General features: G+C 41.7%; 2 protein-coding genes across 2 annotated transcripts in view; both read right to left on the reverse strand.

Moving 5' to 3' along the window:
- Positions 1-513: 513 nt before the first annotated feature.
- Positions 514-20464, reverse strand: part of LOC138983044 (zinc finger protein 271-like) — a 39386-nt gene continuing 19435 nt past the window's right edge. Inside the window, exons 2-6 of the mRNA XM_070356449.1 lie at positions 16581-17143; positions 15235-16239; positions 13533-13872; positions 11624-13094; positions 514-6302 (exon numbers count right to left, since the gene is read on the reverse strand). Coding sequence (XP_070212550.1) covers positions 6078-6302; positions 11624-13094; positions 13533-13872; positions 15235-16239; positions 16581-16872 — 3333 coding nt within the window. The 5' untranslated portion in view covers positions 16873-17143 and the 3' untranslated portion in view covers positions 514-6077. The remainder of the gene's footprint in view (positions 6303-11623; positions 13095-13532; positions 13873-15234; positions 16240-16580; positions 17144-20464) is intronic.
- Positions 17214-20464, reverse strand: part of LOC138983117 (activated RNA polymerase II transcriptional coactivator p15-like) — a 72529-nt gene continuing 69278 nt past the window's right edge. The window contains exon 5 of the transcript XR_011461043.1: positions 17214-17345. The gene's annotated coding sequence lies outside the window, so the exon portion shown is untranslated. The remainder of the gene's footprint in view (positions 17346-20464) is intronic.

Here is a 20464-nt window from a genome sequence, read left to right on the forward strand (position 1 = left end):
GAATTTTTTTTACTTTATTCCAAGTCCCACGGGTATTTGATGGACATTTTTATCTATGCCTATACAATTTTGCCAGGAAAGACCCTTTTGTCAATCGTGGGATCTTTAACATGCACACCCCAATGTAGTGTACACGAAGGGACCTCGGTTTTTCGTCTCATCCGAAAGACTAGCACTTGAACCCACCACCTAGGTTAGGAAAGTCGGGAGAAAATTGCGGCCTGACCCAGGCCTGAACACGCAACCTGCCAACTTTCCTTCCGAAGCACAAGCAACATGTGACCTCCCCTACCCTTAACCACAAAAATGTCGACCTCTGGTACAACACTATTTCAGGTGCCATCATCATCTCTTGATTTTCTGTCGTCCTCTGGGTCACTCAGCTCACAGCATTTTCTCCATTTCTCTAACAACACGCAGAAAGCACACACACTTAAACATACAAACACACACACTATGACACATACACACACACGCCCACACACACACACATACACAAATAATGTATGGACATAAGAAACTTTTTTTTATTTTATGAAGGAATTTTTATTCCCTACATTCAAAAAAACACAAATACAAATTTCAAGATTTCCACCAAGAAGTGTTACACAACACAAGTCGTAAGGCGAAATTACTACATTTAGTCAAGCTGTCGAACTCATAGAATAAAACTGAACGCACTGCATTTTTTTATCAAGACCGCATACTCTTAATTTCGTCAGTCCCCGCTCGTGGCAAAGGCAGTGAAATCGACAAGCCAGAATAGTGCGGTAATGGTCGCGCTGAGCGGGATAGCACGCTTTTCTGTACCTATCTTCGTTTTAACTTTCTGAGCGTGTTTTTAATCCAAACATATCATATCTATATGTTTTTGGAATGAGAAACAGACAAGGAATAAGATGAAATTGTGTTTAAATCGATGTCGGACCTTTTATTTTAATAATAATTTTTATGTTTTTAATTTTCAGAGCTTGTTTTTAATCCGTATATAACATACTAGAGGAATACCCGGCTTCGCCGGGGTGAATCGCGAGACAGAGACAGACAGCGTGGCGGTTCATCACAATCACCTCTGCAAGCGAAGTCCTGTCAAACGGGATTGAGCATTTTAGAGCTTATTTCTTAGCCCTATATTATCTGTTGTGGCTTCTCAAATGCCAGAACATACAGACAGACGAAAGCCGCTAGACCCCATCACAAACAGAACTCTACAATCAACAGGTTTTTTCCCACACACACACACACAAACACACACACAGAGAAGCCGTATATATATATATGTATATCTATATCTATAAATATATAGAGATAGGTGAGAGTGTATTTTTTGCGTGGCTATAAATTGATTCGACCTTTTCACTTTGACAGTAAGAACAACTTACGGGTGCAAGGGAAGCGTTCTGGACAGCGCAGTGACATTCTAAAAATAGTACCTCAGAAACGGGAATTTGGGGTGAACGGCGCGACAGAGACAGACAGCGTGGCGGTTCACCACAATCACCTTTGAAAGGCGAAGTCCTGTCAAACGGGATTGAGAATTTTTGAGCTTATTTCTTAGCCCTATATCATCTGCTGTGGCTTCTCACATGCCAGAACATACAGACAGACAAAAGCCGCTAGACCCCATCACAAACAGAACTCTATAATACATAGGTTTTTGCCCACACACACACACAAACACACACACACACAGAGAAGCCGTATATATATATGCATATCTGTATCTATAAATATATAGAGATAGGTGAGAGTGTATTTTTCGCGTGGCTATAAATTGATTCGACCTTTTCACTTTGACAGTAAGAACAACTTACGGGTGCAAGGGAAGCGTTGTGGACAGCGCAGTGGACAGCGCAGTGACATTCTAAAAATAATAGTAACTTACAACTGAACGGGAAAGCCACACGAAGGAAGGGAGATAAACGCCAAACACTGGAGAAGATAAGGAAGAGTTACTTATAATGGTGAAATGAACACAAAAACGAAAATGAGTTCAGCGCTGCGCGCTGAGAGCACGTGTTGAAATATCTCATCGATGATATTGTGTCCGGGGTGTAGCTGAATACGGTGTCCAAATTTGAAAAAGATCCACCGAGAACTTTGGCGTTGTGATGTGGTGTAGCGGCTATGGTGTGTCGGTATGGGGGCCCGGGTAAGCTGAGGTGGAACCAAAATAGCTGAGGTGGAACCAAAATCGGTTCCGCGCTGCGCGCTGAGAGCACGTGTTGAAATATCGACCAGGTTGTGTCGTGTCCCGGGTCTACTTGAATATGCCCACCAAATTTGAAGCAGATCCATCGAGAACTTTGGCCGTGCATCGCGCACAGACACACAGACACACAGATACACAGACAGACACACAGACACTAGTCGTATATATATATAGATTTATATGTTTTTGGAATCAGAAAATGATGAAGAATATAAAAAAAAAAAATCTTAATTACAATTTTCAGATATTTAATGACCAAAGTCATAAATTAATTTTTAAGCCTCCAAGCTGAAATGCAATACCAAAGTCCGGCCTTCGTCGAAGATTGCTTGGCCAAAATTTCAATCAATTTTATTGAAAAATGAGGGTGTGACAGTGCCGCCTCAACTTTTACAAAAAGCCGGATATGACGTCATCAAAGAGATTTATCCAAAAAAAGAAAAAAACGTCTGGGGATATCATACCCAGGAACTCTCATGTAAAATTTCATAAAGATCGGTCCAGTAGTTTTCTCTGAATCGCTCTACACACACACACACACACACACACACACTGCACACACACACCACACCCTCGTCTCGATTCACCCCTCTATGTTAAAACATTTAGTCATTACTTGACTAAATGTAAAAATAGTCATTCACATTTTAAGTATTTGTTAAATACTGAACAAAAATGTTTCTTTATTTGGTGTTTAACGTCGTTTTAAACCACGAAGGTTATATCGCGACGGGGAAAGGGGGGAGATGGGATAGAGCCACTTGTCAATTGTTTCTTGTTCACAAAAGCACTGATCAAAAATTTGCTCCAGGGGCTTGCAACGTAGTACAATATATTACCTTACTGGGAGAATGCAAGTTTCCAGTACAAAGGACTTAACATTTCTTACATACTGCTTGACTAAAATCTTTACAAAAATTGACTATATTCTATACAAGAAACACTTAACAAGGGTAAAAGGAGAAACAGAATCCGTTAGTCGCCTCTTACGACATGCTGGGGAGCATCGGGTAAATTCTTCCCCCTAACCCGCGGGGGGTACTGAACAAAAATGAGTTCAGCCCTTTACCAGGCACTACACCCTATGCACAATATTAGACCAAAAGTAGGGCTGGGCGTTTACTGAATACTGGGCGCTCACAAGGTACTTCACGGTAGTTACTATACGTCCCACCTCCAATATGTTGCACAAGCAGCTAAAGTCTAATTTTTTTCTCAAAAGAACTTTATCGATAGCAGCGGTAAAGGTACCTTTTTGATTCGCACATGTTTGAGCAAAACTTTTTCAGTTTTGATTCTCAAAGTTTGAGTAAATAAATCAAGATGTACCATTTACATAGCTTGTACATAAAATTGACTGCAAGCATCTGCTTCATTTTGTTTTGTGCTACCAGATTCCCTCCAACAGTCTCCCTTTTTTTGCAATGCACATGTACATTTCACAACACACACAGCAACATCAACAACTGTTACATGACTACATGTATACATTTTACATAAAATATTCTCATAGCACACACATGCATGGACACAACTGGACATCGTTTGAAATGTATGACAAGAACAATACTCCATTTATCACTGCACAGTCAAAAATATTTGCAAATATTCAACTTCAACTTTAATATAAGTAATCAATATGTATGGCAACATATTTTCAAAATGACAACATAAACTATGATTCATTTCTTTGTGAAAAATACAGATGATTTGGCTTGGAAAAGCAAAACCTGCCTTTAGATAACTATAAAAACATTGAACACAGAATAAGGAGAAATAGCAAAATTGAGGATGAAAAACAAATTAAAGAACAGACAAATGGGTCCAAATCACTGGCTTTAAAATGCTCATTTCACAGAAAGAAGGAACTGACTATCAGAAGCATTCAAACTCAGCACAGGCTGCTTCATCATTTCATCAATTACTGCCCTTGCTTTCTTTATTTGGTGTTTAACGTCGTTTTCAACCACGAAGGGTTATATCGCGACGGGGAAAGGGGGAAGATGGGATAGAGCCACTTGTCAATTGTTTCTTGTTCACAACAATATATTACCTTACTGGGAGAATGCAAGTTTCCAGTACAAAGGACTTTAACATTTCTTACATACTGCTTGACTAAAATCTTTACAAAAATTGACTATATTCTTCTATACAAGAAACACTTAACAAGGGTAAAAGGAGAAACAAAATCCGTTAGTCGCCTCTTACGACATGCTGGGGAGCATCCGGTAAATTCTTCCCCTAACCCGCGGGGGGTATCGTATTCCTTCCTTCCCAAGCAAATGATCATGGATTATTCCGTTACACATCTGCCAAATAGTCCATTATTGAAAATACTCTTTTAGGGTTTTCAGCGGTCCGGAAAAGTAAGAGCCCATTTACCTCAGACAAGCTTTTCACAACATCCTGAGCATGTTCCACACTTCCAATCGACTTTAACCTGCGATCGGGACAAACAACTAACTTTGATGTGTATGTCATGCAGCGCACACACAATATGATACATTTTTCTTTCTAAATTCAGCGTTCATCAGAGTTCACACTAATATGTTGCAGAAATAATCGCTGGCACGTAGGGATCGCTCACATGTTTTGATCGAGGTCACGCGTGTTTGGCTTGTGGTCACGTAAGTTCAGGAAAACACATGTGCTTCGCAAACACTTTCAGTGATCAGCAAGCCATTGGTGGCGATTCTTTGCTTCGATGATTATATTTTTGAAAGAAAATGATATCATATTAAGTGCACGCTGCATAGCATACACATCATAGGTAATTGTTAGAGTTTCAATTTCTAGAAATGTTGACAAACGACAAGAAAAATCAAGACCATAATTATTGTTAACCAAGTCAATTGATTTTTAAAGCATTATGCTCATTATCACAAGAGCACACTGTGTACTTTTTATGCATCTTTAAATCATGCCCATGATTATCACAGCAATCAGAATTATTTTGATGCAGATGAAGAGAAGCTTACAGCGACAGCAGATTGTTTGTACTGTATGTATCGTAAAGAATGGGCAAACTGGTAAATCGCACACCCAAACAAGTGTATACAAATGTGTTGCAAACTCTCACATTTACGACCTCATTTTTACACACTCTGAAGATTAGTTAGTTTGAAAAAAACCCAGAGATATCCCTTTGAAACAAAAAAGATTTTGCAGCACATTTTACAATGCCACTTCCAGTTCTATTCAGGGAGTTTCTTAATTTAACCATTTTTAGCACATAGTTTTCAACATACCTAAGAGGTGTTCTTTCTTTATTTGGTGTTTTCAACTACAAAGGTTATATCGCGACGGGGAAAGGGGGGAGATGGGATAGAGCCACTTGTCAATTGTTTCTTGTTCACAAAAGCACTAATCAAAAATGTGCTCCAGGGGCTTGCAACGTAGTACAATGTATTACCTTACTGGGAGAATGCAAGTTTCCAGTACAAAACTACAAAGGACTTAACATTTCTTACATACTGCTTGACTAAAATCTTTACAAAAATTGACTATAATTCTATACAAGAAACACTTAACAAGGGTAAAAAGAGAAACAGAATCCGTTAGTCGCCTCTTACGACATGCTGGGGAGCATCGGGTAAATTCTTCCCCCTAACCCGCGGGGGGTCTAAGAGGTGTTGCTGTGGTCAAGAGAGATTAAACAAAGAAGAAAGGCCCATGTGGATAACCCTTTTTACATCAGTACAAAATCTAAACAAGATTACATACACTTAACAACAGTACCAAACAACTCTGTATGCCACCACTTCTTTGACCCTACCAACAACCGGTTTTAATCTGACTAGCCTCATTCGCCAGAAACTTTTCCCTCGCTCTTCTTGGGAGTTAGTGTCTTCAGAATCAGTGTTTATCATGCCGTTTCCTTGTCCGTGTGTTCCTGAGTGAACTGGTCTTTGTGGTGCTTCCTCTTGTGTTCGTTGAGCTTGCCGGCGGTGTAGTAAGCCTTGTCGCAGTACTGACACTGGTGTTCCTTGATGCCCGAGTGCCGCTTGACGTGAATCTGGTAGCGGTAGCGGGTAGGGTACGACTGCCCGCACAGGTCACACGTGTAGGGCATGTCCTTGGTGTGGGTCACCTGCACACAGACAACCGGCTGAATATAAGATTATGGACTACATAGTAGACTACATTCATGGTTGAATGTACGTAGGTGAGAGAGAACACGATAAGAAAAACACCCGCTCACAGTCACACACATATATTTAATTCAGTACAATCAGTAAAGTTAATCAACATCTAGCTTACAATAACACACACACATAGGCTCTCTCAAAGACACGTCAGTGAAACAAGTAAAGCCAACTCCCACATATGCACACACACACACACACACACACACACACACACACACACACACACACACACACACACACACACACACACACAGAGCAAATTTAACCCATCATAAGACACACTAATGCCATGCCAAAGTTTGAATTTTATATGACTTGGGTACATCAGCCTACATTTTTTTGAGTTTGTCTGCAGAAAAATTCACTCCCAAAATAATCAAACTACCAATCAAGTTTATGCAGCTATTTCAAAACTGTGACTGCATGACTGCTCTATCTCATACAGTGGTTTAGAACCGCTATGAAAGGACTCCTTACATTACAGGCTGTCTAGCTATCATGACAGGTATTTTTTGGTCAAGATAATACATTAATAATAGACACAGTGACTAGAGAAGGTGTCCTTTGTCAAGGGGTGTTCACTGTTCTCATCTCTGCGGAGCCCTGCATTGCAGTTTGCACACCACTGTACCTCGCCCTCAACGATCATGGCTTTCCTTTGTACAAGTTTTACAAATCAGAACAGGGGTGCGTTGCTTAGAGCTACCGATCTGTTCGCGCAGAGACAAAAAGTTTTCATGTTGTGGGCAACGCTATGTTCGCGGCGAACTGTTCTACCCTCTCTACCTACTTTCAACTAAATGGACCCGTCTCTTCGCTGACGGCCGAGTCCATGCATGCATGTTGGGGGCGATCATGCAAACAGTCGCTTTGTACTTGGAACAGCATTTGCCCTCAGGATATCTGTGTGAGTGCGTGTGTTTCGTACCCCACGTGGAGAAGCAGGGGCTTTCCTTTTTACATTTATTCAAGTTTTGACTAAATGTTTTAACATAGAGGGGGAATCGAGACGAGGGTCGTGGTGTGTGTGTGTGTGTGTGTGTGTGTGTGTGTGTGTGTGTGTGTGTGTGTGTGTGTGTGTCTGTGCGTGTGTGTGTGTAGAGCGACTCAGACTAAACTACTGGACCGATCTTTATGAAATTTTACATGAGAGTTCCTGGGTATGAAATCCCCAGAGTTTTTTTCCCATTTTTTCGATAAATATGTCTTTTATGACGTCATATCCGGCTTTTTGTAAAAGTTGAGGCGGCACTGTCACACCTTCATTTTTCAATCAAATCGATTGAAATTTTGGCCAAGCAATCTTCGACAAAGGCCGGACTTCGGTATTGCATTTCAGCATGGAGGCTTAAAATTTAATTAATGACTTTGGTCATTAAAAATCGGAAAATTGTAATTAATTATTTTTTTATAAAACGATCCAAAGTTACTTTTATTTTATTCTTCATCATGTTCTGATTCCAAAAACATATACATATGTTATATTTGGATTAAAAACAAGCTCTGAAAATTAAAAATATAAAAATTATATTTAAAATTAAATTTCCGAAATCGTTTTAAAAACAATTTCAACTTATTCCTTGTCGGTTCCTGATTCCAAAAACATATAGATATGATATGTTTGAATTAAAAACACGCTCAGAAAGTTAAAACGAAGAGAGGTACAGTAAAGCGTGCTATGCAGCACAGCGCAACCGCTACCGCGCTGAACAGGCTCGTCACTTTCAGTGCCTTTTGCACTAGCGGCGGACTACGGTCATTGTGAAAAAATACAGTGCGTTCAGTTTCATTCTGTGAGTTCCACAGCTTGACTAAATGTAGTAATTTCGCCTTACGCCACTTAGGGTTTTTTTGGTGGTCAGATTCACAGTTGGATTTCTTGTTGATTCCGTAAAAATGTGTAATGGTCTTCATGTCAGTCAAGTAAAGGTTGATTAAAGGTGAAGGTTTAGGAGTAAATAGCCTGTGTGTGCTCTCTCTCTTTCTCTCTCTCTCTCTCTCTCTGTGTCTCTGTCTCTATCTTTCTCTCTCTGTCCGTCTGTCTCACCCTCCCTTTCTCTCTCTCTTTCTCGCTCTCTCTATCTCTCTCGTCCTCCTCTCCCTCCCCCCCTCTTTCTTGCCCCCTCTCGCCCTTCCGCACACACGCGCGCGTAAACACACACACACATACACACACAGCCACTCACATACGCACACACAAACAAGCAAAATACACCCACACACTTCATTGCACAGAGATATGAAGGTGGGGAAGGGGGGAGAGAGAGAGAGAGAGAGAGAGAGAGAGAGAGAGAGAGAGAGAGAGAGAGAGAGAGAAAAGGAGAGAGAGAGAGACAGAGAGAGACAGTGAGAGAGGTAAAGAGAAAGAGACAGAGAGAGAGAGAGCGGAGACAGACGGACAGAGAGAGACATACAGAATGTGTGTGTGTGAGAGAGATGGAGAAAGAGAGAGAGAGACTGAGACAGAGAGAGAGAGAGAGAGAGAGAGAGAGAGAGAGATTGATTGATTGATTGATTCAACTTTATTACAGAAGGATGGAGATTTTAATTTAGGCGTTGCCTAGTCTTACAATCTGTCCTTGCTAACTAACATGAATACAAAACAGACATGAAAACATTATAAGAGCAAAAGAGGTTGACGGCAAAAATAATCGTACATATGATAATAAATGGCATTTAAACTTAAAGGCAAAGAAAAAGTTATAGTATTTGATACTATTAAATACAATAACAGCAATAGAAATATGAAAATAGAAATATTGGTAATGATGATGATGTCATAAGGCCAACAAAAAAAAAAGGTGTGGTTACGGTAACATAGCCAAAAAAAATAGGGTAGGTAGGTAGGCAATCACTTTTTTTTTTTTGAAACTTTTTTTTCTAATGTGTACAAATTAAACCTACTCGACAGGGAAATAAGTGTGCGACTCGGGCGCTTTCGCTTTCATTGCGTTTTTTGCACTCGGTTTTTTTTGTTTTTGTTTTGTTTTTTTGTTGACAAATGTAATAAAAAGTTATAGGATCGGCCCCTAAAATTAGGGTAGGTCGGGTTACCGTGACCACACCTATTTTTTTTTTAGGCCTAACGATAATAACAATACTGACTGTAATAAAAAAAATTTTAAATTTAAAAAAACCGGATGATGATAAGCAAGCAACAAACAGCAAGTCAAGTATACTCAAAAGTAAAATACAAAACAAACAAAAAATAAATTAAAATAAAAAAGTCACGAGCACTAGAAACATATGGTCCAAATGAAACAACAACGGCAAGCAAGCAAAATAACAAACAGTAAGTCATTTGTATTTTACAAAAGATACCAACAACATAGCAAAAGGAAGAAAAGAACTACAACAAAGGATACCAACACAACAGTAACAACAGAAACAGCAACCCTGAAAAGAGACTGCTATAAGATAACCGGTATGTATGATAACATTAGGACGGTTTAATACATCGGAGTAAACCCATTTTGAATCACCACTAGGTTACGATAACGGTGGAACGCTCCACTTGGAATCAGATTTGAAACAAATGTCTGTGTATTTGCTTTTTAAAGGCTTTGACTGATGGAATATATTTTAATGCTGTTGGAAGTGAATTCCACACTGATGACCCTGAAAATGCAAGACTAGACTTGTACAAATCTAGTCGGGGGCGAGGTGGAATGAATTTAGAGAGAGAGAGAGAGAGAGAGAGAGAGAGAGAGAGAGAGAGAGAGAGAGAGAGAGAGAGAGAGAGAGAGAGAGAGAGAGAGAGAGACACACAATGACAATGACAAATCTTTATTTTTCGAGGGTGACAAGAATAAGCATAGATATGCTTTTTTTGCATCTGGCCCTCGCCCTAAAGAGGGACTAAACTATTTTACTATAACTATGACTAGGGGGAAAAAAAAAAGTTACAGTCATAAAAACATTAATGGTAGAACATATACGTTTATGTACATGAAGCGCATTATGTAGAAGCATTGTAGATCATACGGTTGTGTTCACAACTGGGTGTAAAGCAATGAAGATAGATAGAGAGAGAGAGAGAGAGAGAGAGAGAGAGAGAGAGAGAGAGAGAGAGAGAGAGAGAGAGAGAGAGAGAGAGAGAGAGAGAGAGGGAGGGAGGGAGGGAGGGAGGGAGGGAGGGAGGGAGGGAGAGAGAGAGAGAGAGAGAGAGAGAGAGAGAGAGAGAGAGAGAGAGAGAGAGAGCTCTTTCCCTCTTTATGTCTTATCACAATAACCCGCAAGTTTTTTGTGAACGTCAGCCTTTTCGATCTCGTGAAAAAAGCAGATAACGCAACCTTGCAGCAAATACAAAACCACAGGTCAAACAACTAAAACACACACACACACACTCACATGTGTATACGGAAATATGAAGGTGGGGTGGGGGGGGGGGGGAGAGAGAGAGAGAGAGTGACAGAGAGAGACAAAGTTTCAGTCAAAGAGAGAGAGGGGGAGAGAGAAAGAGAAACAGAGAGAGAGAGAGAGAGAGAGAGAGAGAGAGAGAGAGAGAGAGAGAGACAGACGGACATAAAGAATGTGTGTGTGTGTGTGTGTGTGTGTGGGAGAGAGAGAGGAGGGAGGGAAAAGAGAGAGAAAGAGATAGAAAGAGAGGAAAAAAGAGAGAGAGACTTTCAGACGGACACAAAGAGAGACAGACAGATATCATATAGAGAGAGAGGTAAAAAGAAAGAGAAAGACATAGGATTAGGAAGAGTGATATGGGGGGTGGGGGGGGAGAGAAAGAAAGAAATAATGAGAAAGAAAGAGAGAAAGAAAGAGAGAGAGAGAGACAGAGAGAGAGAGACAGAGACGTAGACAGAGAGACAGGCACAGTGGGACAGAGAGAGCGAGACAGAGAGAGAGACTGCGATAGAGAGAAAGAGAGAGAGAGTCAAACAGAAAGCTCAGTACAGTGCAATAGTTTCTGGCGAGCCACCTCCCAGGTACGTTACAGAATGCTCGGCACAAAACCCCGTTGCCTAGACCATTCTCGGCGAGCGGTCGCCTTTGTTACGCTTCAGTGACCCCAGACAATTACTTGAACACATAGACTCACTTCTGAGTTTACAACGTGCCTTTAGAATGTAAGTGTATACCAGTACAACTTGCAGAAACGAAACTCAATCTTTAAACTTAGCTTGCTAAAATAAATTCCTGTATGTTGAATTTTACAAACTAAATCCTAACTAAGCCTGACACTGACAAATCTAATATTCTAAATCGATGTGAAAGGTCAAAATCGCCTTTTTTCTTCGTAAAATCTTACCTGTATGTGAAGTTTGCGATGACCTCGTTGTTTGAAGGCCCTGTCACAGTAGTCACACTTGTATGGTGTCTCCCCAGTATGTGTGCGGATGTGTGTGCGGAGGTCAGACTTGGCTGCAAAGCATTTCTGGCAAGTCTCACACACATAACGCCTGGGCATATTGGACTGCGACATTCTCCGACGTGTATGCTCGTTGTAGCTCGCCACTCCCTCTTTGACCATTTCCTCCGTCATCTCATCCTCGTCTAAAGGCTCCGTCTTTATCTTGGTGAAGGCTTCCTCACCCTGACCTGTCTCATACGGTAAGTTCTGGACCACCTTTTTCACATACTTTTTCACCTTGCCATAAAGCGGATTGCTTTTGTCATCTTCGTTTCCCTCGTACATGTCCGTAGGCTCCTGCTTTATGGTCAGTCCCACACACAGGCTGGTGTCGTGACTGGAATAAATATGTTTTTTCATTTCCACACAGGTGGTAAAGACAGTGGGGCATTTTGAACACTTGAACGGTTTACCCTCGGATGGCTTGTGGCTATGACTGCTGTGAATGGACAGATGGGAGAGAGTGGCGAACTTCATGCCGCACAGGTTGCATTCATAGAAGGACTGGATGCGGTCATACTTGTGCACCCTGTGCTTATGTTTGTCTACCTCGCTGATGAAACGAAACTCCTCCCCGCAGATGTCGCAGCGTACAAACTTCTTGAAGGTGTGGATCTTGCGGTGAGTCTCCAGCGACCACTTGCGGCGGAACACCTTGGAGCACTGGTCACAGGAGAACCTCTCTGTAACGCTGGCGTGTGTGCGGCGATGCTGGACCAGGTACTCCTTGCCGTAGATTTTGCGGTGACAAACCTCGCACTCAACGAAGCGTGCCTGATCTTTGTGGAGTTCAAAAACATGGGCTTGGAAGCCATCGGCACTGGTGAAGGTCAGATCGCAGAAAGGGCAGGAGTGCAGTCTGCTTTTCCCACAGTTCCGAGACTTCTCCAGTGAGGTTGATTCCAACGAGCTCAGCTGGTCATCAACAAGCTTCAAGTACTTCTCTGTGTCCAGTGTCAGGTCCTGGTTCTCTTCATCCACTTCCACTTCCCTCTTCTTCTTCCTTTTCTTCCCCTTCTTCTTCTTACTCCCCACTTTCCGTGCTAGCAGCTCATGAAGCTTTGCGTCCAGTCCAGCGGGCAAGCTCTCGTTGTTCTTGTGACCCTTGAGGTGTGCTATGTACCCACTGCGCGTAAGAAGCTGCACGCCACAGATCTCACACTTGCAGTCCTCCTGGTGAACGTGAGCTTCATGATGCTTGTCCAGAATCTTTTGATGTGTGAAGGAAGCATTGCACAGCTCGCAAGAGAATGGTCGTGAAGTGCCGTGTTTTTTCTGGTGCTCCCTCAGCTGTACCGTGCTGACGAACACTTCGCCGCACTCGCTGCACGACATGAACTGTGAAGCTGCCCGCTCTTCAACACTGTGGCTGAAACATAAGAAAAGGAAGTGATATCAGTGAGAGATTGATGAAGCACTTATAGAACATGACGCAAAATCTGTTTGAAAGAAAGTCTTAAAATCACAGTGATGCTGCTAATGCTAACTTAATATTTCTGTCCCCAGAACTAGTGTCTATTTGGGACATGACGTGGTTATAAGCTAGGGCACAGTGATGCAAAACTAAAGTGAGAATAGACGCATTCCACAAATAACTCTGTCGGGTTTGTAAATGTTGTGTAAAAGTGACCTTTTCTTGCAAAACCTCTAACAAACATTGGAGGGGCCAATCCCTAGCGACAGGAGTGTCAATACCATGACCCTGAGGAAGGTCTGAACTGAATAAAAATTTAGTAAGCCTATGCATGTTTTCTTTACTGTTCAACAAATGTTTGCTGTATTTATCATAGACAATGACGCAACTGACCTGTAGTAATGTTTCTCCAGGTCAGGACCTCCTGCGAAGTGTTCCCCACACACAACGCAGGCTGGTGCTTGACGACAGTACTTCATGTGTGTTCCCAGCGAGCCGCGTAGTTTGAAATACATTCCGCACATCTGACACTGCAGCGACTGGTTGGCCGAATGGTACGCAGCGACATGTGCCCTCAGTAATCTCCCCTCCATGAAATTGGCGTCACAGAGGGAGCAGAAGTAGGGGAAGAGTTTTTCGTGCTCAGCGATGTGGAGTACAAGCTTCTGTTTGTCCGACAGTTTGTCGCCACACATTGGACAGACGAGGGAGTCAGCGATTGTAGAAAACAGACCTGTATACAATGTAAGATCACTTGAATCAATCAAGTATGTGAAGTAAAGTCAGGAATAAATATTAACATGTTATCTGAAAGCCTGTCGCTACACATTAGACACAGGAGGGAGCCAGTGCTTGAGGTAAACAGACCTGTCCTGTGTAAAGACTAAGCAAGCTCAGTCTTTACATAGCCTAATAGGACAGGTCTGTCTAAGCTTGCTTAGTTATGAAGTCAGTAAGTAATACTGTACTGCATATAATTGTTAATTAACATTTGTAAGCAAATGAAACAAGAAATAAAATCAAAGACAAACTCTTCCTTTACTAAATACCAACACACTGAAACTTCTTTGAAACTTAACAGAAACAAGAAGAGCAAACGCTCGATCGAGTCACTTTCGCAGTTCTGAATATTATATGAGGCATCAGATGGACAGGAAGAAATTGCTATTCACAACACAATACAGATGTAAATAATTTGATGTAAAGAATAATCCTATAAAGTTTGAATCAAATCCGATGAATAGTTTCAGAGATATGATATTTCAATTTTTTTCCTTCAAGACATACCTGTGACCTTGAAAAAGGTCAAAGGTCACCAAAGCAGACGTCAAAGTGTAGAGGTCACTGGGAGTCACGTTCACATAAAATTTGAGCCCGGTCACTTTTATAGTTTCCGAGAAAAGCCCAACGTTAAGTTGTGTGTTGCCGAACAGAAAAGGCTAGTTATCTCCCTTGTTTTTCTGATAACGTTCGTAAAAGGCTACAGATGTAAATACTTTGATGTAAAGAATAATCCTACAAAGTTTCAATCACATCCGATGAACTTTGTCAAAGATATAAAATGTCTAATTTTTCCTTTGACGCTGACCTGTGACCTTGAAAAAGGTCAAAGGTCAACGAAACCATCGTTAAAGTGTAGAGGTCATTGGAGGTCACGACTAAACAAAACATGAGCCCGATCGCTTTGATAGTTTCCGAGAAAAGTCCAACGTTAAGGTGGTGTCTACGGACGGCCGGCCGGACGGCCGGCCGGACAGACTAACACTGACCGATTACATAGAGTCACTTTTTCTCAAGTGACTCAAAAAGCAGGGCCTGTAGTTTTTTTGCGCAGCAGGGCCTGCCATTTCTCCTAGGCACTCATATACATGTATGTATAAAAACCCAACTGTCAAGGTTTAGCATACTCCTTACGGTACCCATGTTGTTGATCAGTTTGTATAAATGATGCGTGTGTTGGTGTATATGGCTGGATTGAAATGTTTTTTAACCGCAATGTCATCACAAATTCTCAACCTTGGGCAATTAAAGATTCTGTATTCTGTATTCACAACAACTATCATTCATAGTATCAACTACACCCTAGCGTACCAACCTGTCAGCCCAGTATCATCATCAAGAGGCTCAGCTTTGATAATCATCACTTCAACTTTGTCTGCGTCCATCCCTTGGGCATTCTTCTGCACTTGTTTTGGGTGTTTAGATTTACGCCTGGAGTTGGAAGAAACAGAGGTGTTTGTGGAGTTGTCAAACAAATCCTCCACTGAGTTGAGGGACTGCGAGGTCACAGAGTCCTCATTCTCACAGCCGAGAGGGTCATCAGTGAGAGATGAGGAGAGGAAAGGTTGAGGGATTCTGCTGATCTCATCTTCCACATCTTCCTCTTCTTCCAGGTCCTGTTCAGTGTCAGAGAGGAGGTCTGAATCCTCCGATTCCTCCTTGTCCTCTAAGCCTTCTTCACCCTGGAATTCCTCATCTACTTCGTCTATCTCAATATCTGGCTCTTCTTCGCTATCTTTTCTTGTCGCCTTTTCTCCTACTGCTGCTTCTTTCTCTTCTTCCTCTGTCTCCTCCTCTTCTTCATCACCTTCATCATCATCATCATCATCGTTTTCACTCCAAGGTATTGCGCTGTCAGCCTGTTTTCTGCTGTTGGAAAGATAAGCGCTCTCGGACAAAACCTCCACAACAGTTCTGCACAGCAGGTCTGGCAGGTTCATCATCTCTTTACCCGACCGAAGTCGGTTTAAAATGGATGCGTCAACCAACATGTGTCCGTCCAAGTCTTGTTTGGTTGTGAACTCTGTCCCACAGGCTGCGCAGGAGAAAGTCTTACTACCCAGATGTTGCAGGTGATGGTCTTTGAACTCCTGAACGTCCTCACAGCATCCACCACAATGGTCACACTCAAACCTGAATGCATCAGTCTCTGGTTGACAGCCAGCTGTGGAAAGGTGCTGTCGAAGGTCAAGGAAGACGTCAAATTCATCAAAGCAGACAGGACAGATGATGTCTTCATCCGGTTTGGGTTGAAATGGAATCTCTGGCGTAGATGTGTTCGATGAGGTCTTCTGGGCCATGTTGTTCTCTCTCTCAGGGTCTGCAACACATATGTGTAAACCATTTTGAGAAATTGTCTCAAATAAAAATGTGTCACGAACTTCAGAGGAATCTGTCTCAGACCCAGGAGAAAAATAAAGTGATATTGTTCTCACATCCACAAAAACCAGTCCACAGACACACGTTAAAAAAAAAAAAAACCAAGACACTCACAGACACAGACATACTGTGCGTACAGTACCCAGTACACAAATAGTAACACAGGCGTACATCACAATTCACATCACTCTCATTTAACAGTAACACCGAGAGAATATGAGAACGGCCATGGGAGAATGGCCATCATGGTCAAAGCGAAAGTGTAAACAGCACTTGACAAACCTTTTTCAGAGTTTTCATAGTACTCCTCATCTGTAGCATCATCATCTTGATCATCATCACTCGCATTCCGCTCTGCTTCAGCACAGTTTCCATCACTCCCTTCCTTGCTTTTACAACTTATCTCACTTTCAAAAACCACCCCTTTCTTGTTCTCGAAAGACGTTTGCTCTTCCAAGTTTTCTTCATTTTCAGAAACCAGAACACTGCTCATATCACCATGGTCACCGGCAGTATCTTCTTTCAGTCTCTGTCCCACAGCCTCTGCTGTGGACTCTCTGGCACTACCACTCATTGCTGCAGCATAAACGTCATCCCTAAGAGTAGACTAGAATTTAAAGAATGTCAGCTTCAGTGGGTTCTATTTGCTGACTAGTAGCCTTAGTACTTGGTTGTGATTTGTACCAGCATGTCTTCTTTCTTCTCTTTTCTCATCACAGCTGCTGGGGCTCTCTTGTCTTTGTCTGCTGCCCATGTCCTTAATCATCGATCATTGTCACTGTCTGAAGGGCTTGTCATGGTCTCAAAGGTCCATGCTTGCGCAGAGTTCTCTAGGGGCTAGGTATCTGCAACAAGACATTCTTCTCTCATAACAATGTGTTTCTGCTATTAAGATATACTGTAGTGAAATAATGCTTTAACCTTCACAGGGTTCCTGCAGGGCAGAGCTGATACAATTCAAGGAGTTTTCAAGGACATTTCCAGGACCAAATAAATGCTTTTCAAGGACATGATTTTCCCCAAATTAATGCAAAGCACCAAGCTTACCTTCAGTTTTTCAAGTCATCAAGTTTCTGGTGAATTTCTATTAGTCATTCCGTAGTTGTTTCCCTTGCCAACTTCCGGGAAGGGAAGCAACTACGGGTGACTAGTAATAGTTCATCTGCTTTCGTTTTCACTCGATCTTTTATTCTCCCAAAATGTGTACTGTATTTGACAAAAAAAAAGGGGGTTGCATTTTTTTTAAAATAAGACAAGCTGCAGACGAAATGTATAGACAACAATTTGGAAAAATCAAGTACTTTTCAATGACTATTTAACAAAACTCTATTTTCAAGCACTTTTCAAGGCCTGGAAAAGGTTTTCCAATTTTCAAGGAGTTTTCCAGGGTTCAAGGACTCTGTACGAACCCTGCCTTCAACGTACATGCTTCTTGGGTCGTGGAGGACCCAGAGCCTCACAAAAGTGTCTGTATCTCTAAAACTATGGGGACTTTTGGATGAAGACTTCATGTAATTTTCTAACACCATAGAACCTTCCTATCAACCAATTTTTAAAGGATTATCTTTGTAAACAAATAAATAAACAATGTCGTCATTTGAACTACAGTCCGGATGTTGTGAATCGTGGCCGACCCGTAGGGAATTAAATGTAACCGTGTGCCAAAACACTACGATCACCTCGGGAAGCGAAGTGCAATCAAACAGGTTTGAAAATGTTAGGGCTAATTTCTTAGCCCTATAAAAACTGTTATGCAAACCCGAAGGTTTCCATGAACATACAGACAATCGGAAACCACCAGACCCCATCACAAACAGAACTCTACAAACCACAGGTGTTGACTTTAAAGGCCAACAACCCGGGTGCAGAGTCCGTTGTGAAAGGAGCGGTAGCCTCCCCTGTCACAATCGCCCCCGTTTGAAATGAACTTCGTCCCGAAGTTCCGAACCGGGAGACCACTGTCCATCCCAAGTTCGCAGAATGGGAACAGCACGAAAATGTTCAGTGGTCATATTATGCCATTACCTGAACATATCATGCCGAGTCCCATCCCTGCTCGCAAGCGCCAGATGTAACCGTGTGCCAAAACACTACGATCACCTCGGGAAGCGAAGTGCAATCAAACAGGTTTGAAAATGTTAGGGCTAATTTCTTAGCCCTATAAAAACTGTTATGCAAACCCGAAGGTTTCCATGAACATACAGACAATCGGAAACCACCAGACCCCATCACAAACAGAACTCTACAAACCACAGGTGTTAACTTTAAAGGCCAACAACCCGGGTGCAGAGTCCGTTGTGAAAGGAGCGGTAGCCTCCCCTGTCACATAAAGAAGGTATTTTACGGTGTTTACCCCGATTCGGATGGCGTGGGTCGTGTACGACCCATACTCTGCAAAGAGGCGGTAAAGAGTTTATCTCTATTCGGATGGCTTGGGTCGTGTACAACCCATTCTGTTTACATTGAATCCTTCTTTAGAAGGTATGGGTCATACACAACCCACATTATCCAGACCGTGTAGTCCAAAGCGTTACCAAGTGAAGGTTAAATTTATAGAAATATGCAGGGCTAGTTTTCAGAGATTGAATATTATAACAAATATAAGATATTTGGTGGCTTGTTGTCAGACCAGCTTTTTTGTCTGTCCAGAGGAAGCATATCTTCTTCGATTTCATCTTTATCGACTAAGGCTACAGGCCAAGGTTGATAAAGATGCAATAGTCTGAATAGAAGGCAATATATATATATATATATAATTATATATGCTCCCCAAGGACTGACAAAACAGCTGATACAGTGGTCAGGCAACATGCAACCAAACATTGTTTTTGACATCATTTTGGTACTGCAAAAATTACGCACAATTATTTACAGGGAGCCATTTTGTGACTGTAGAGTGCATTTCAGGGCTCCAAAGCGAGTCATAAGTTCAAGCGATCTCGTAACACGTATCTGAAACGCAAACTTTGCCTCGCTCTTCTTCCAGTCTAAAATTGCACAAAGCTGCCATCATATTTTCAAGGTCAGAATAACTTTTTAGCATGTGCCCTTCCTTTGAAGTGTTAGAAGACTTTCCATCGTGAAATTTGCGATTGCACAACTTAGTTGCAGTAATTATTAACATGGGACTTTGAGAGTGAATCACTGAATGTTTACACAAGTTGTTGTCCTCCATATCAAACAAACGGCATGGTTGGCTTTTACTTTGACAATCCACGCTTCACCCGAAGCTATTATAAAATGTTTAGTGGCTTGTTGGCAGACCAGCTTTTTTGTTGGTCCGAGGGGACCATATCGTTTTTTGTTTCATCTTTATCGACCAAGGCCCAAGGCCGCGGTTGATAAATATGCTACAAAAGGCGATATGCTTCCCGAGGACCAACAAAAAGATGCTGGTCTGACAACAAGCCAGCAAACATCGTTTTTGACATCATTTTGGTAGTACGACAGTATGCACAATAACCCAAAGGGAGCCGGATTTTTAGAATGCAGTTCATGGCCTCGAACGTGTCAACTGTCACAAGTTCAATTGATCGCGTCATAATTGAAAATGTGATGTCAAACGTAAACTTTACGTCGCTTTTCTTCGAGTCTAAAAATGCAGAGGTGCCATCGTATCTGCGAGGTCAGTCACTTTTAAGCATGTACCTTTACTTCTAAGTGTTTCAAGCCTTTCGTTTCTTAGTTGCAAAATGACCATGAGTCGTCAGGGTAATTTTCAACACTGATTGGGTCTTTGAGAGTGAACGTTTACAGTCGTTGTCCTCAGAAACACGGTACGTTCCACAAATCAAACAAACAGCCTGATCGGCTTTTACTTTGACAATCCACGTTTCTGAAACCTATTCACCACCTCAATTTGTTACATGGGCAACAGTGGTTTTTTTATTCCCCAGCTGGTTAGGCCAAAAAAAATAATACTATTAATAGGTGTGGTTACGGTAACATAGCCAAAAAATATAGGGTAGGAAGGTAGGCAATCACTTTTTTTTTTTAAACTTTTTTTTCTAATGTGTACAAATTAAACCTACTTGACAGGGAAATAAGTCTGCGACTCAGGCGCTTTCGCTTTCATTGCGTTTTCTGCACTCGTTTTCTTGTGTTTTTTTAATTTTTTTGACAAATGTAATAAAAAGTTATAGGGTCAGCCCCTAAAAATAGGGTAG

This window comes from Littorina saxatilis, linkage group LG1 (genome assembly GCF_037325665.1).
Source record: "Littorina saxatilis isolate snail1 linkage group LG1, US_GU_Lsax_2.0, whole genome shotgun sequence".
Lineage (NCBI taxonomy): Eukaryota > Metazoa > Mollusca > Gastropoda > Littorinimorpha > Littorinidae > Littorina > Littorina saxatilis.